The sequence below is a fragment of the Mesoplodon bidens genome, assembly GCF_964165515.1.
Source record: "Mesoplodon bidens genome assembly, chromosome: X".
Lineage (NCBI taxonomy): Eukaryota > Metazoa > Chordata > Mammalia > Artiodactyla > Ziphiidae > Mesoplodon > Mesoplodon bidens.
Genome location: NC_138163.1, coordinates 20761078 through 20777871, shown reverse-complemented (window position 1 = coordinate 20777871; position 16794 = coordinate 20761078). Strand labels below are relative to the sequence as shown.

Sequence of the window (16794 nt, the reverse complement as noted above, 5' to 3'; positions counted from 1 at the left end):
CCCTGGTCCGGGAACTGAGATCCTGTGTGCCGTGCGGTGTGGCCAAAAAAATAAAAATAAAAATAAACAATAAATTTAAAAATTAAAAATACTGCAGTCAGAGCTCAGAAAGGAAATTACTCTTCATTATAAGGCAAACATAAGCCTTTGGATTCTTTGACGCCTAACAGTGGCTCTGATACAACCCCTAATCCTTAAGAGAACTGTGTAACTGAAATGTGATATAAAGTTACCTGTGAAGCAGTAAAACTCTTAACAACACTAATGCAATTATAGTTTTTTAAAGTTTGTTTACTTGCCCCCAAAAGCCTCTTACCTTGAGTTCAGGGGATAAAATCACATCAAATTCATACTGCAGGGCTTCAGGATCATAATTTATAAAGGGTAGAGCCATTTCAAGAAAATTGTCGATGTCTTGGAGGGCTTTCTGAGCATCTTTTTTAGACTGAAACTTACTTATTTCTTGATTAGCCAGAAGGCACTCTCCTTCATCACAGCACTGGCGAGCCTGGTGAGCAAATCACACACATGTACAAACCATGAATGAATAAAGAAGAAATATGTTTGTCCCTTAGGAGAGTGTTTATCAGCTCTGGCTTCTGTGAATCAGAGTTGTTTTCAGAGCTGTTAAAAAAAAAGATATCCGGTTTCTACCCCCAGAAATTCTGATTCAGTAGCTCTGGGCTGTAAGCCAGGCATTTATATTTTTACAGCATTCCACAGGTACTTCTTGTTTTTTAATTAATTTATTTATTTGTTTATTTTTGGCTTATTCATTTATTTGTGTTGTCTTTGTTGCTGTGCGTGGGCTTTCTGTGGTTGCAGCGAGTGGGGGCTGCTCTTTTTCGTTACGGTGCGTGGGCTTCTCATTGCAGTGGCTTCTATTGTTGCACAGCACGGCCTCTAGGCACATGGGCTTCAGTAGTTGTGGCACGCGGGCTCAGAAGTTGTGGTGCACAGGCTTAGCTGCTCCGCGGCATGTGGGATCTTCCCGGACCAGGGCTCGAACTCGTATCCCCTGTGGGCTCAAACCCGTGTCCCCTGCATTGGCAGGTGGATTCTTAACCACTGCACCACCAGGGAAGTCCCTTCTTTTTTTTTTTTTTTTTTTTTGCGGTTCGCGGGCCTCTCACTGTTGTGGCCTCTCCCGTTGCGGAGCACAGGCTCCGGACGCGCAGGGTCAGTGGCCATGGCTCACGGGCCCAGTCGCTCCGCGGCATGTGGGATCTTCCTGGACCGGGGCATAAACCCGTGTCCCCTGCATCGGCAGGCGGACTCTCAACCACTGCGCCACCAGGGAAGCCCCCCTTCTTTTTTTTTAATTGAAGTATAGTTGATTTACAATGTTGTGTTAATTTCTGCTGTACAGCAAAGTGATCCAGTTATACATATACATACATTCTTTTTCATATTCTTTTCCATTATGGTTTATTACAGGATATTGAATATAGTTCCCTGTGCTATACAGTAGGGTCTTTTTGTTTATCTATCCTATATGTAGTAGTTTGCATCTGCTAATCTGAAACTTCCACTCCATCCCTCCCTCACCCCCTTCCGCCTTGGCAACCACAAGTCTCTATGTCTCCACAGGTATTTCTGACACACAGCCAAGTTTGGGAAGTGCTGCACTCATTTCATAATGAATTCATTCTGCAGCAGGTGTCTGACCATTCTCGCAACACCAGCACTTCAGCTGCACGCTATTTTCCCAAAATCAATAATTGAAATATGAAACTCCTAGCAAAATATCAAGTGTAATATAAATGCATAGTGATTGCCAAGGACAAGGATAAAAGTTTCCTTGCCAGAGAAGGAGATGTACAGATTAGAATGCTCACATTCAGACCCGATGCCTATAAGTGATACCCCTATTTTACATTCCACTGCCACGATCACAACTTCTCTTCACTGCCTAATCATCAAAGGGGTCAGACCCACAAGCCATGGAGGAATAGTTTCCAATCACTGTTTAATTTGTTATTGCTGTAACTATGAAATGTGGAATGAGTGTCAGGCTTTAGCAAAATGCCCCCAGGGCTTTTTTAAGTGTTCTGATTGCAAACTATCGCCAGGGCAGAGGCTACAGAGATGGACCCAAAATAGAGAGGAAGCCACTGCCACCACCATGTCAATATTCAGAACAGAAGCCAAAATTCGTACAATACTGGACCTGCTCTGAATACTGCAAAGTAGACGGAGTAAACAAGCATAATCAAACTCAGTCCTTCAGACTTCTTACAAATTTAATTCCAAAGCTATACCAGACCTTAGCCCCATAGCCTCTGAGAAGGACCCAGGAAAAAAAAAGTATCTTCTCTTTCAGAAATGCACCATGTCCCATGACACTACCTGCTGTAGTATTTTATGCATTTTAAAGGTCCTGCTGAGCTGTATCCGTTTGGTTTTGATCTCATTCACCAAAATATCAGAAAGGTAACGTAGCTCATTGCACCTCTGGCAGATCAAATCCAGGGCGTAATGGTGACTTGCTGCAAGCCTGTGTCCATGTAATATCACGAACTGGGCCTTTGCTAACAGGTCCTGATTTTAAGAAAGAAGGGAAACAAAAACTGCATGATCTCTTTCTGAATAGAGGGGGAGAAAAGAACGTAATTAAACAAGCATAAATGGTTGAACCAGAGACAGATATTGCCAAATATACAGTTTGTTGTCATACTTCTGCTGGCTGCAAAAAAAGCCTCCAGTTACAGTCACTAGCTATGGCAGTGATGTCATCAGAAGCTCATGCACTTCTGGTCACAGAAACAGAAAATTAACCAGCCTGCCCAGAATGTGGATTAGATTTGTTCCTCTTGGTATGTACAGATTTAGAACAGAACCACGCATATCAAATGAGGTACACAAAAGCCAAGTGAAAGCTAAGGGATTTCATATCACTTCAGTCTTGGAAATCCCATTGGGTCTAGTTGGCATCTACCTGAGTACTTTACACACATGAAGTGACCGTCACAGAGTTTCCCTGTCAAAAGGGAAGTCAGCAGCCTAGTCTCTACTCTATCAACTACTGACTGCCCCCCAACCCCATGCAGTATAGTGCAAGATGAAAAAGTTCTGGAGATCTATTATACAACAACGTGAATACACTCAATGAACTGTACACTTCAAAATGGTAAAGATGGTAAATTTTATGTTGTGTGTCTTTTACCACAATTAAAACTAAAAATTATTCAAAACAAAACAAAACCAGATGAAAACAAACAAACAAAAAAACCAAACAAAAAATTCAAAGCTCCCTAGTTTGCAAGCCAGTTTGCCTTCTCTTTCTCCTATACCATAAAGATTTGTAAGTTGCCCCATGATCACAAAGATCTACAAGCACAATTTCAGAACTAGGCACCACAACTGCTGCCTCTCAATTTTGGTTTTTAGATGCTTGTGGTACACCCATAAATCTATTTGTTTGCTGAGAACACACCTTAAAAACAACGGCCTTACTCTCACATACGAGACAGGAGAGCAAAGCTAGAATGTGCTGAGTATTAAAGCCATGAGTCCAAGCTTTAAGACCAGCAGAACAATGACAGCTGGCTCTTGTGGGTACTTACTATATATCCATATATCCCAGGTACTGTGCTAAGTGTTTTATCTACAGCATCTAGATAAATCCTCACAATCACTCTGAAAAGTAGGTCATTACATCCCCAATGTATAGATGAGGACACTGAGGCTTAGGAAACTTAAATCGATTTACCCAAGGTCACACAACTGGTAAGGCTAAGCAGATCTATCTGTATGAATCTATGTTTGGTTCAATTGCATATATCAAATGATGGTTATTTAAGGAATTATGTTATTATGTTTCCATCATTTTCAAATGCCAAATAGCATTCTTGATAGACATTTTTCTAGCTTCTTCAAAATGATTTATGCTCTTGTTCCTATTGGTGGGCCTGAAACAGTTACAACTACATAACATAACTGCAGAGTCAACTCAGGCCCACATTGAACAAAACAGAATATAGACCAATATTACTGAACCAATTATACAGATTGTTGCTATGAGAGATTAATCATAATAAGGGTTTATATTACTAAAAAACATCAAAATGTGACTATTATACCCCATAAATATAGAGAACATCTAAAATGTAATCTTACCTGAGAATTTTCTTCTAAGTTTTCCAACTTTTTAATTTTTTGTTTTACTTGAGCTATATTCCCTGTTACATCTGCCAACTCTGCTTGTTGGTTTAAAAAAAGTTCAGCTTCACTCACGAGCTAAGAATAAGGGGGAGAAAAAGTCTTAAAAGCATATAAATTATTAAGCATTTTCCCTTAATTATCAAGTTTTGTAGTAAATGCTAGCAATTAAGAACATCAATATGGAAAAATCGCACATATGGAAAATGTCTTCAGTTATTTTATTCACAGAAATCAATTTAATCTGTTAAAATTTAACCTGCTAGACATCAGTGTGTACTGATGATTTATAAAAGATCACTATGTACATGTAAGGGCATGTGTATATGGACAGGTATGGAAGTATATAGACGTGTATATACATGCATATATATTCCCTAGCTCTATGGTGAATGGTTCTAGAAACAAAGACCCTTCAGTAGCAATGAGCACACCTAGCACCCAGATCTTGGTCTTTAATATCATTTCCCAGAAAAAGAAAGCGGGGCTTTGCAGGAAATTGGCTGGTTCCAGGGCTGAAGCAGAGTAGGAATAAGATGAGTTTGGAACATCTCTTTATGCAAGGAAGTAAAGAAGTGATCAAAATGTTTGGACATGTCACAAGGACACAGCAGCCAGGTGGAAACACCAAAACAGTTAAGAACAGTAATGAATTAAAAACTAGGAAGCCATGAGCCGAATAAATAGATAAACACCAAACAGCATTCTTTTTTTTTTTTGAAAACCCCCTTTATTTATTTGGCCACACCGCACAGCTTGTGGGACCTTTGTTCCCCAACCAGGAATTGAACCCGGGCCCTCAGCTGTGAGAGCACAGAGTCCTAACCACTGGACCGCCAGGGAACTCCCCCAAACAGCATTCTTGATAGACATTTTCCTAGCTTCTTCAAAATGATTTATACTCTTGTTCCTATTGGTGGGCCTGAAACAGTTACAACTCCATGACATATCTACAGTGAGATGTGAAAATCAGCATTTCACAACCATCATACTTTGAAGCAAGAATCATCAATTGATGCTAAACTGGATGGGGAATTTTTGATGAGGAACAAGATATTTGCATGGCTTTAAATGTTCTCCCCACATATTGTCTACTAGTTGCAAGAGGGAAAAAAGTAACTATACTCTGGAGAAATTCCACAACACTCTGACAGGGTGATCAAAACCCCTACCAACAATGAGGGGCAGATGGACCTCATCTACCTGCAGATGTGATACCCTCCAAAGGAAACATCACTTATGCAGTATTCTTGCTGGTCATGCGGAGATTAATCTAATCATGAGACAATGTCAGACAAACTCAAAATGGTGAATGTTTTATTTAAAAAATGACTGTATTTTTCCAAAATGTCAGTGTCATAAAAGACAAAGAAAGGCTATGGAAATGTTATAGATTAAAGGAGACTAAAGACACATGACAACTTAATGCAATACCTGACTCTCTAGACTGGATCCTGTGCTGAGGGGGGAAAATGATATAAATGGCATGGTTGAGTCAATTGACAAAATCGGAATACTGATGGCAGATAATTAGAAAACTATTGCATTATTCGTAAATGTATAAAATTTGATCGCTGTACTGTGATTATGCAAGAAAATATTCCTATTCTGTATGTTCAAGAGTATCTCAAGTTTGAGAATATTCAATTTTTTCCTGTAAGTTTGAATTGCCAAATAAGCCTTTATTTAGTTAATTCCTAAATATCCAGAACCCATCTGCATGGATGTGTCAGTGAGATTACAATCCAAGACAAACAACAGCAATACTGATCGGAGGCAATAATGACTTCATGAAACAGACTATAACCACAGGACAAGAATTTAACCTGGAGGCAAATTAACATACAAGTAGAGGCGCAATGGGTCTGTTCAGGAAAAGTGTTGTTTTTGCATGTGTTTGGTTGGGGAGGAGGGACCGACACAAATAATCTGGAAGGCCCAAGAGCAATTTGACCTATTCTCTCTTGAAGAAAGGTTTCATGGAGAGCACGGCACTTCAAAATCTGAATCACTGGAGGGAAAAGGCTGGTAGTAACTGAGCCCTGGGTCCAGAACGCAGTGCCTCTCCCCCAACTGATTCTGCCAGACGAGTCAGCCACTCATGGGTAGAAACAAGCTGACCACGTGCAAGAGAGAGAAGTGAGTTTTCCTTGGATCCCTGGGAAAATACTATGACAGAGACTGGGAGAAGCTTGGATGCTGACCATTAAAGAAAAGAAGAAAATAAATCCATATGGGATGGATTTTTCAGAAGGATGGAACTAGAATATACTTATATACATATATATTTAATATATCCATTTAAATAATGTATAATTAAACATGATTTAATTTCATCCATCAGGCTTTTCATAGAAAATAAATTGCTGGATCAGAAAAAAATGTTTTGTTAGATTATATTAAATATGGTCAGCATAGATATATGGTATTTAAAAAATCATGAAGGAAGTTGGTATTATTTCCTTGGAAAGTTATCCCATAGTCTGAAAGCATTTTGTATCTAAAATAAATTTGAATATCAAACATCAGTGTAGATAGCAACTTTATCCCTGTCATCTATGTTAGGACTTAAGTGCTTTCTCATAAGAAATGAGTTTAAGCCAGAGAAGTAGAAGTCTTGGCATTTTCGAAGCTGTTTTCTTCATTCTAAGTCAACGTTCACTCACACTTGCCTCTTTTCACTTCTCTGGGGGGATAAATGGGCACCTTGTGAGGCTGTTTCTGATGATCAAGGAGTAAGAACCTCCAGCATAATGAAAAACACTGTATCAAGGAAAGTTTTAACTGACCTCTTGAAAATCCTGCTCAAACTTCCAGAGTTGCAGATATTGCTCCATTTTTAGCTGGTGTTTTTCCCAAAATCCATCAAAAGCTGTTTCCATATCATGTACTTGAGTCAGCAATCTTAACAAAGCAAAGTCATAATTAAAACAATGATTTGTGTTGTAGGTATGCAGATAAACCTGGTCTGGATGTTAAGAATTATAGGCAAAGTCACAGCCCATGACATTTGGTCCAGGTAGAGACTATCAGTGTCCACAGAACCTCCTCTCTGAGCAAACTAATCTCTGTGAGACAACTCAGGAAGGAGTTCTCAGATTCCCAGAGGTCCAGGAATAATATCACACTTAACAGGTAGCAGCAAAAATGTTTAATTCCCTTTCAAAGGTATAAAATAAGTAACTCTAAACCCAAAAGAGTACTACTCACTTATTAATAGTTTGCCAGTCACCACAAATTTGCTGATGATTTTCAAGTCTTGAACTCACAGCATCCTCGGCATCAGGCACTTCCAGATTTGTTAGCAGGATTTTCCCTTCTTTGGTTACAGCTGTAATATCCTTCTGTACAAAGGCAAAATAGGATGAATCAGCCTGCTGAGAACCTATTCTGAATGACCTGGGGAAAAGGAAGCATACTGCAACAGCATGCAGAATAGAAACAGCAGTTCTAGAAAGGTCTTTGCTTTCATAAGTGAAAAATCAAGGAATACCTCATTACCACAGAATCCAAAAGCTATGAGGATCTCCAAGAAGCCCTGCTTATTGAGATGGATTTGCAATCACTAATTTTATAAGATCTTTACAGACAGAAGTACCCCATGCTCGGTTTGTAGCCTCCTTCTGTCACAGGTAGAAAGTTCTAATTTAGGGACTTCCCTGGTGGCACAGTGGTTAAGAATCTGCCTGCCAATGCAGGGCACATGGGTTCAAGCCCTGGTCCCAGAAGATCCCACATGCCGCAGAGCAACTAAGCCCGTGTGCCACAATTACTGAACCTGCACTCTCAAGCCACAACTCCTGAACCCGTGTGCCACAACTACTGAAGCCTGAATGCCTAGAGCCCATGCACTACAACCAAGACAAGCCACTGCAATGAGAAGCCCGTGCACCAAAACGAGGAGTAGCCCCCTCTCCCTGCAGCTAGAGAAAGCCCACGTGCAGCAACAAAGACCCAACACAGCCATAAATAAATAAATTAATTAATAAAAAAAGAAAGTTCTAATTTAATGTGGAAACAACCTAAGTGTCCATCAACAGGTGAATGGATAGAGAAGATGTGGTATATATATACAATGGAATATTACTCAGCCATTAAAAAGAATGAAATTTGCCATTTGCAACAACATGGATGGACTTGGAGGGTATTATGCTAAGTGAGGTAAGTCTGACAAAGAAAGACAAATACTGTATGATATCACTTATATGTGGAATCTAAAAAATACAACAAACTAGTGAATATAGCAAAAAAAAAAACAGCCTCACAGATATAGACAACAAACTAGTGGTTACCAGTGGGGAGAGGGAAGGGGAGGGGCAAAATAGGGGTAGGGAATTAAGAGGTACAAACTACTATGAATAAAATGAGCTACAAGGATACAGCATGGGGAATATAGCCAATATTTTATAATAACTATAAATGGAGCATAACCTTTAAGAATTGTGAATCACTATGCTGTACACCTGAAACGAATACAGTATTGTAAATCAACTATACCTCAATAAAAAAAGAAAGTTCTAATTTGTTCTATTCTATTTTGCTAATATTTTTAATGTGTTCCAATAAAGCAGTAGTAGTGTAATAAAGACTACCACACTAGAAAGCATACAGTTACAAATAATATTTAATGTATATTCAGATATAGTTACATATCTTTCCTTAATTGTTACCAATCACTGCCGGCCATGAGTACTCTGTTACTTCACGTTTGGATTAATGAATTCACCATGAAGCATGTACTTCTATTCAGAAGGTCTTAACCTTAGAAAGATCTTGATCCTTTAGGGATCTAAGAGTGATCTATCACTCCCTTCAGGAGATGCAAAGGCCCTCTGAAACTTAAAGGAAAAATTTGGGTGCCCATGTATTTTCTGGGAACAGGTTCCAAGATACAACCACCAACACGAAATAAGAACATAAACATTAAGAGCTACTGTTTATGAAGTGCCAACTATGTGTCAAACACTGTTTGACATACATCAGATACTTACTCCATTTCATTCTCACGACAGCCCTACAAGGTATGCATGTATCATCATCATCATCATCAACCCCATCGTACATATAAGGAAACTGAGATTCAGAGAGGGTAAGCAAATGACCAAGTCACTCAACTTGTGAGGGACAGAGCTTTTTTTCCTTGAATAGAGTTTTGCTTTTAGATTATGATTCAAAATTTCCATTTCTCTCCTCTTCTTAACATAAAAATGATGTCACCTCCACATAGAGCTTGTATCTGTCAGTGCCCCCAGCATGCCTGTTATCATACAAAGGATGTGAGTTTTACAGGGATGCCTGGTGCTTGTTCAGATCATGCTCAAACTTTTGGGGGAAAGTGAATCTAAAAGTATTTGGTGATTGTCTGAAACGTGACTCGGAATCCTTCACAACACAACACTCCAGACAACTGGGGAGGAGAGTAAGATCAACTTGCTAGCTATGGTCTATTGTAGAAGACATCAAGAACTAGTACTCTGTGGAAAAGAAAGCTTGTAATCAATTTAGCAATGTTTGGCTTGGTCACAAGGCTAGTATATGGCAGAGTTGGGACAAGAAACCAGGCCTCCTGACTCCTCATCAAGTTCTCCTTCTCCATTTCACAGTGTACCTCTGCTGGATGTTGAAACAGAACACCTGTCTGCCTCTTGATCCTCACTCTAGCTTTCCAAATGAGAGGGCCTTTCTATAAGATACAGAATGCATGGCAACAAAAAGAACTGTGGATCTCTTATTCTGGATCATTGATAAACTATTCTATTTACAAATAAACAGCTGCTCAAGAGAATGCACCATTTAAACAAGGGACACTTTCGATTCAACATATCCAGGACATCTTCCTCTTGTAAAGTATTCTTTTTTTTAATAGTATGCTTTATAATATATAAATATCTCCTTTGTCTCCCTACCCAGCAATCTGTGTGAAATGGACACTGAACATGTCTCTATCAAAAGAAAGACCATGGGAAATTTTGGTTTGTCCCCTCTATCAGACATACCTTTAACAGGTGGTACCTTTCAGCATGAATTGCAAGGATTTCTTCTATTGCGGGAATATCATCTGGTAGTTCTGTCTCAGCCAGTTCAGTTCCAAAGGACTGTAACATCTGAGCCATGTCTTTCACTGTGAGGGCAAAATTTTCTATAGCCTGCAAAGAGCCCAAGATTCTTTTAATTGTATGGAAGTTCTGCCAGCACATCAAAACCTAGACCAGCAATCGTATTAACTTTCATTTAGGTATGACAGCAAACACATATACTATGAACTCTGCTGAGGAAAGCTGGCAGTGCCCTTGACAATCAACTCTAACTTTGCATCTTAAGCTCCTAAGAAACTGAAGTGAGGTAGAAAGTCTTCTCAAATGTCTTTTACCTAAACTTCTGTACTTATTTCTCGAACACCAATGAAAACTCTTTCTTTTTTTTTTTTTTTTTTTTCTTTTTGCGGTATGCAGGCCTCTCACTGTTGTGGCCTCTCCCGTTGTGGAGCACAGGCTCCGGATGCGCAGGCCAAGTGGCCATGGCTCACGGGCCCAGCTGCTCCACCGCATATGGGATCCTCCCAGACCGGGGCACGAACCCGTATCCCCTGCATCGGCAGGCGGACTCTCAGCCACTGCGCCACCAGGGAGGCCCAAAACTCTTTCTTAAAGATGCCATGTAAAGAGTAATTTGTTTTATTCTCTTGCAAAGCACAGTGGTTCCTTATTCTATTAAATTCTGAAACTGCAAAATTATTTTATAATAACTTTACTTCTGAAGAGAAATGAGAACATCAAAGCCACTTTATATTTATTATCATTTATGAGCAAGTATTAGCATTTCAAACAAGGCAATGGACTAAGGTGACAGAGGAATATTAGTCACAACAGTTCATTTCAGGTACTGGGGAAGATTTGAAATTGTGACCCCCAAAGGCTCTGCTGCCCTAAAATGTCAAGTAAGGTTGGGTTGTTTATTTTGTTTCCAAAATCAATGACTCAGAGAAAGAAGGACAACATGTAGAGACCATATAAACCCTTTGTTTACCATGCAACTCAATGTGTCTGCTCTTTTATTTATAGCTTTATAGGTTATTAAAGGCAAGACACTGCTTATTTTGACAATACACTTTCATACGAGTGAACAGGACTGCTGAATGAAAATAAGGATGAGGAAAACAGAATCCTGATTGAATTAAATATCATTATTTCCTTCAGAAGGGTTCCCATATCTCTGGGATTTGGAGTAAAGATTTTTATAGGACAGATTCACACCTGTGAGGCACCGGGCCCTTGCCTATTCGTACATTTCTAGAACAGAAGGCATCTTTGCTACAAATCTAACTGCCCCAGGAGAATCACTAAGCTGATGAGATTAATAAGATTACTTGCATTTTTTGAGGGCGGACCATAGGCCAGGCACAATGTCAAACATTTTACATCTGTAATCTCATTTAATCTTCCTGATATTCCTATGAGGTAAAGCCTTATTCTTCCCATTTTATACTTGGAAAAACTGAGGCTGAGAGAGCTTTTACAACTTGCACAAAGTTATATCCCTAAAAATCAGCAGTGCTAGGATTTGAACCCAAACCCTTGGTTTCTTCAAGTTACTACACAGCCAGAGGAGGGGGTGGGTACAATAGGATCTCCTTACTCCCTATAGGCCTCTCATTCAAATGGCATCCTCAGTGACTCTGCATCATTTCTAGATATCTCCTAGGGAAGAAAATCAAGATGTTGAATTATACATGTTTTTGGAAAATAGGAGGCCCAGAACCCTGTTTTTCCCAAGGAGGAAAAAAAAAACAACTCTAGAACTAGATTTCAAAGCTAACACAAACTATAGGCTCTACGGTAAGGGCAAAAGAAACATACATTTCTGAAGATGATCCATTCACTGTGGCAGTACTGCAAGGTGCCGCCTAACTCAGGGGTTAACTGCCCGTCATCAATGTATGTCAGCAAATCACTAACTGAGCTCAGCATAACAACCTACATAAATAAGCAAGAAAGATACCGTTAACTGCCCTCCGCACAGCCGTACAATGAACTTTAGCATTCATTTAGCAGAATGTTATCTTTTATAAATGGTTCTAACAATTCTCTCCTGTACATCCCCTCCCACCTGGATACACTACCTTCCCTCAGGGAATAACAGCTGTCATTTACAAAACATTTCTCTGTAAAGCGAAAGTAATCACAGAAACCCAAACACCTGATTCTCCCTGATCTAAAATTTTTCACTGTCAATGGTCAACCTTCTGAAAGAAAGTTAAGCCCATAACAAAGTAAAAGAGCTTTCTGCAGTAAATTATAATTTATCAGGAGAGACTGATCTTTGCAAAAGTACCAAAATTTATGAGCACTCAATTCCTAACTCTAAAAACGTATAAAAATATCTTTTGAAAAAAAAATGTTACTCTGAACTAGCTCAGGATGTAAGTTCATGGGAGTTCAAATACATAAAACACACACTCATTTTTTTTCTCTAAAAATAAAATGTCCTGATTTTATACACATGCACACATACATATATACACATATACAACATATGTGACAGTCATCTTTTTCAGAAGGAACTGCTTTGTTACAAGTTGATTAATCTTTTCCTCTATTTTAACAGTAGGAGCAGAAGACTTTTAGACATTTTGATTTTACAGTTTTGGAAGATAAATTCTATTTTTTTCTTTTACATGCTCTGTGACCACATGTAAAACATAAATAGCATGGTGCAAAGTCTTCATGAGAAAGGGACAAAACATTTAAATACTCTTACTGGTAATTTGAGTAGGAAATCTTCTTGACTAAATCGAAATCCAATGTCTGTGAAAGTTCGTTGGAGAAAACTGGTAGGACGAAGGACCAAAACCAAGTGCAAGTTCCCAGGGAAGGAAACCTATAGAAAGACCACAGGAAAGCAAGAAAAAATTGTCAAAACATGCATTCAAGTGAGCACATGGCAGAAAATATATAGTTAAAGAAAACAAATTCTAAAGTCATAAAAGCCACTAAAAGGATAAAACTTTAAAAAATGGATATTGATAAAATCTAAAAACACAAAAATAGAAATAAAACTAATGTAAGGTCATCAGGTCAGATCCTTGCAGTTCTCGTGGCCTGGAATTTTCTCACACTAAAGTCAATCCCAAGTTATGAAAAATTATACTCTTAAACTTCATTTTAAACTTAGTTGTTTGTACTCAAATTGCATTTAATCCCTGTAAAACAGAATTAGGAGGCAGGTTTCTAGGATAACCGTAAATGCCAAAGGGAGCTGAAATACTGAATACCTGCAGTAAACAATGGAAGAAAACTATTTTATGGACTCATATTTTTATTTCAGTCAAGCAACATTCACAGAATATCTTCTATGTGTCTACTCCATGTATTTAAGTAAATGATTATCAGGCACTGTTAACACTTGGTGTACACAAATTAATAAAATATAGTTCCTACCCAGCTTGCAAGAAAATGACAGTCTAACAGTAGAGTCCATTAGTATCATTTACTCTATAGGACGATAAGTTGATAAATGAAACAAGGGAATTAGAATAATATACAACAGGAAGTGGTAGCACAGAGCATCCTAGACCTAGGAATGTCAAAAAGGTCTCCCATAGGGTCCACCTGCCGGTGCAGGGGACACGGGTTCGTGCCCCGGTCCAGGAGGATCCCACATGCCGTGGAGCGGCTGGGCCCGTGAGCCATGGCCGCTGAGCCTGCATGTCCAGAGCCTGTGCTCTGCAGCGGGAGAGGCCACAACAGTGAGAGGCCCGCATACCGCAAAAAAAAAAAAAAAAAAAAAAAAGGTCTCCCATAAAGAGGAATAAATTGGATTAGAATGTTGTTCTGGTGCACCAATGTTTCCCAGCTTCTTAGAATACTGGCACATAGTAGGTGGTCAAGAAATAATCATTAAATGAAAGAATGCAAAAGACAAGGAGGGCACTATACAGAATTTGCAAGGAGTGGAATAGTATAGCCTGATAGAAATGATAAAACACCACATATCAAACGCTTACTGTATACGAAGTATTTTGCCAACATTATCACAGTTCCTCTTCATAATAACCCTGTGAATTAGTTAGGCTATCCTCTTTTACAAACAAAAAATAGTGAGGCTCATAGAGTTTAAGTATAACTTGACCCACCTGGTAAAGTCTGAATTGGTACCCGAGTCTGCCCCACATCAAGAGGTCCCAGTCCAGAAAGCTAGAGGAAAATGCTGATGGGGGTGGAGGGGTGCAGCAATGGGAGATGGTGCTAGAAAGATGAGCAGGAGCCAGATCAGGAAAGATCTTGGGATTTTTCCTGGCGGCAAAGGGAGACTCAAGAGTTTTTAAGCAGCAGAGCAACACGATCAGATCTGCATTTTAGAAGGATCACTTTGGCTTTGGAAAAGGACAGGATTTGCACAAGAGTGGAAGCAAACAGATGAGCCTGAAGGCTGGAACAGTCATCCAAGCCAGGGATGGTGAGTTTCTGAACTGGAGCAACAATAGCAGGGATGAGGGTAGAATTTAGGAGGTACTATCTGCAAGGCATGATGACTGGCTGTGTCTGATGAGAAAGGAAAGACTAGGACAATCAATTTCCAGATTTTTGGCTTGAGTAACTGAGTGAATGGTACGACCCTCACTGACATGGGAACACAAGAGAAGCAGGTTTTCAGCAGAGGGATATGATACTGATTCCCATCCCTTGACCTGTTGGAAGGGGTCATCAGTACAATCTGATGATGTCCATCAGACAAATGGATATACAAGTAAGGAGGGAAAGAAGCCTACACTGGGAATGTAGAGTTGAGAGTCATCAGTCTCAGAACAGTGGGTTAAAGCATAATAAAGCAAAATATGTCCAAAATGTTTAAAATACAGTCATCTTTTAGGAATGCTGGAATAATAATAATTGAAGAAAACTATAAAACAAAAATTAATAAGACACTGTGGAGGCAGGGGTATATGGGAACTCTGTACTTTCTGCTCAATTGGCTGTGAACCTAATCCTGCTCTAAAAAATAAAGTCTATTAAAAAAAAGAGTAACTTTCATAGAGGGATAAGACCTAGACTTTGAAATGACATTCAAAACTGGAGATTTTTAAAATTCAACTTGAGATGATGATAAAAACATAAACAAGTGGCGATGAGAACTAGAGTCAGGGAAAGAGAACAGAGTGTGATACAAATAGGTAAAAGAAAGGAGCACAAAATTAAATCAATAAACTAAACAATGATTACAAATAGACACAAATCGGGATGGCTGTCTACCTGAAAACTCTTCTAGGTGGCCATATCTGTACTACCCTCTCCCTTCATGAGAAACTACTTCCCCTCCCCTCAAAATTCATATGTTGAAACTTAACGCACAAAGTGAAGGTATTTGGTGGTGGGGCCTTCAGGAGATGATTAGGGCATGAGGGTGGAGCTCTCATGAATGGGATTAATGCCCTTACAAAAGAGACCCCAGAGAGCTCCCTCACACCTTATGCCATGTGAGGACACAGAGAAAAGATGGCCATCTATGAACCAACCAGGAAGTAGGCTCTCACCAGACACCAAATCTGCTGGCACCTTGATCTTGGACTCCAGACTCTAGAACTGTGAGAAATAAATTTCTGTTGTTTATAAGCCACACAGTCTATGGTATTCTGTTATAGCAGTCCATAAGGACTAAGACAACCTCCTATTATTCTTTTTTTTAAATAAATTTCTTTGTTTTATTTATTTATTATTTTTGGCTGTGTTGGGTCTTTGTTGCTGCACGTGGGCTTTCTCTAGCTGTGGCGAGTGGGGGCTACTCTTCATTGTGGTGCGCGGGCTTCTCATTGTGGTGGCTTCTCTTGTGGAGCACGGGCTCTAGGCATGTGGCCTTCAGTAGTTGTGGCATGCAGGCTTCAGTAGTTGTGGCTCATGGGCTCTAGAGTGCAGGCTCAGTAGTTGTGGTGCACAGGCTTAGTTACTCAGTGGCATGTGGGATCTTCCAGGACCAGGGCTCAAACCCATGTCCCCTGCATTGGCAGGCAGATTCTTAAGCACTGTGCCACCAGGGAAGCCCAACCTCTTATTATTCTGAATATTGGTTTCTAATGAGAACTGTTCTCTTTCCTCATGGCCTTGCCCTTCTAACACACAATGATTTGTAGTGTGATGAAAATTTGATGTAAAAAGTCCCACACTAGGGTTTTTCAAACTAGTGTTGAGGGAAGGAAACTTTGAGGGTGAAGTTCCAGAGCTACTGGTAGCCATGACCCCTGCTGCTAGAGGAAGCTTATTCCAAAGAACAAAGCCAACAATGTATAGAGAACTGGAAGTAGAGACATAGAGTCCCAATGATAATATGTATCCTACTGTCTATTATGTACATAATGTCTATTATATTTTATGCTAAGAATGGTACATACTTACCATAGTTATTATAAGAATTAAAAGAAATAATGACTATAAAGCTACTTTGTTGGGCTTCCCTGGTGGCGCAGTGGTTGAGAGTCCGCCTGCCGATGCAGGGGACACGGGTTCATGCCCCGGTCCGGGAAGATCCCACATGCCGCGGAGCGGCTAGGCCTGTGAGCCATGGCCACTGAGCCTGTGCGTCCAGAGGCTGAGCTCCGCAATGGGAGAGGCCACAACAATGAGAGTTCCGTGTACCGCAAAA

The 16794-nt window shown here is 39.7% G+C and overlaps 1 protein-coding gene across 2 annotated transcripts in view; it reads right to left on the bottom strand.

The window, feature by feature from the left end:
- MCF2 (MCF.2 cell line derived transforming sequence) overlaps window positions 1-16794 on the bottom strand; it is a gene marked incomplete at both ends in the record, with an annotated part of 83653 nt that overhangs the window by 51733 nt on the left and 15126 nt on the right. For both annotated transcript variants that reach the window (XM_081222959.1, XM_081222960.1), the window contains 8 exons: window positions 317-508; window positions 2350-2541; window positions 4120-4239; window positions 6951-7065; window positions 7372-7505; window positions 10158-10307; window positions 12018-12134; window positions 12919-13038. In XM_081222959.1, the coding sequence (XP_081079085.1) occupies window positions 317-508; window positions 2350-2541; window positions 4120-4239; window positions 6951-7065; window positions 7372-7505; window positions 10158-10307; window positions 12018-12134; window positions 12919-13038 (1140 nt within the window). The remainder of the gene's footprint in view (window positions 1-316; window positions 509-2349; window positions 2542-4119; window positions 4240-6950; window positions 7066-7371; window positions 7506-10157; window positions 10308-12017; window positions 12135-12918; window positions 13039-16794) is intronic.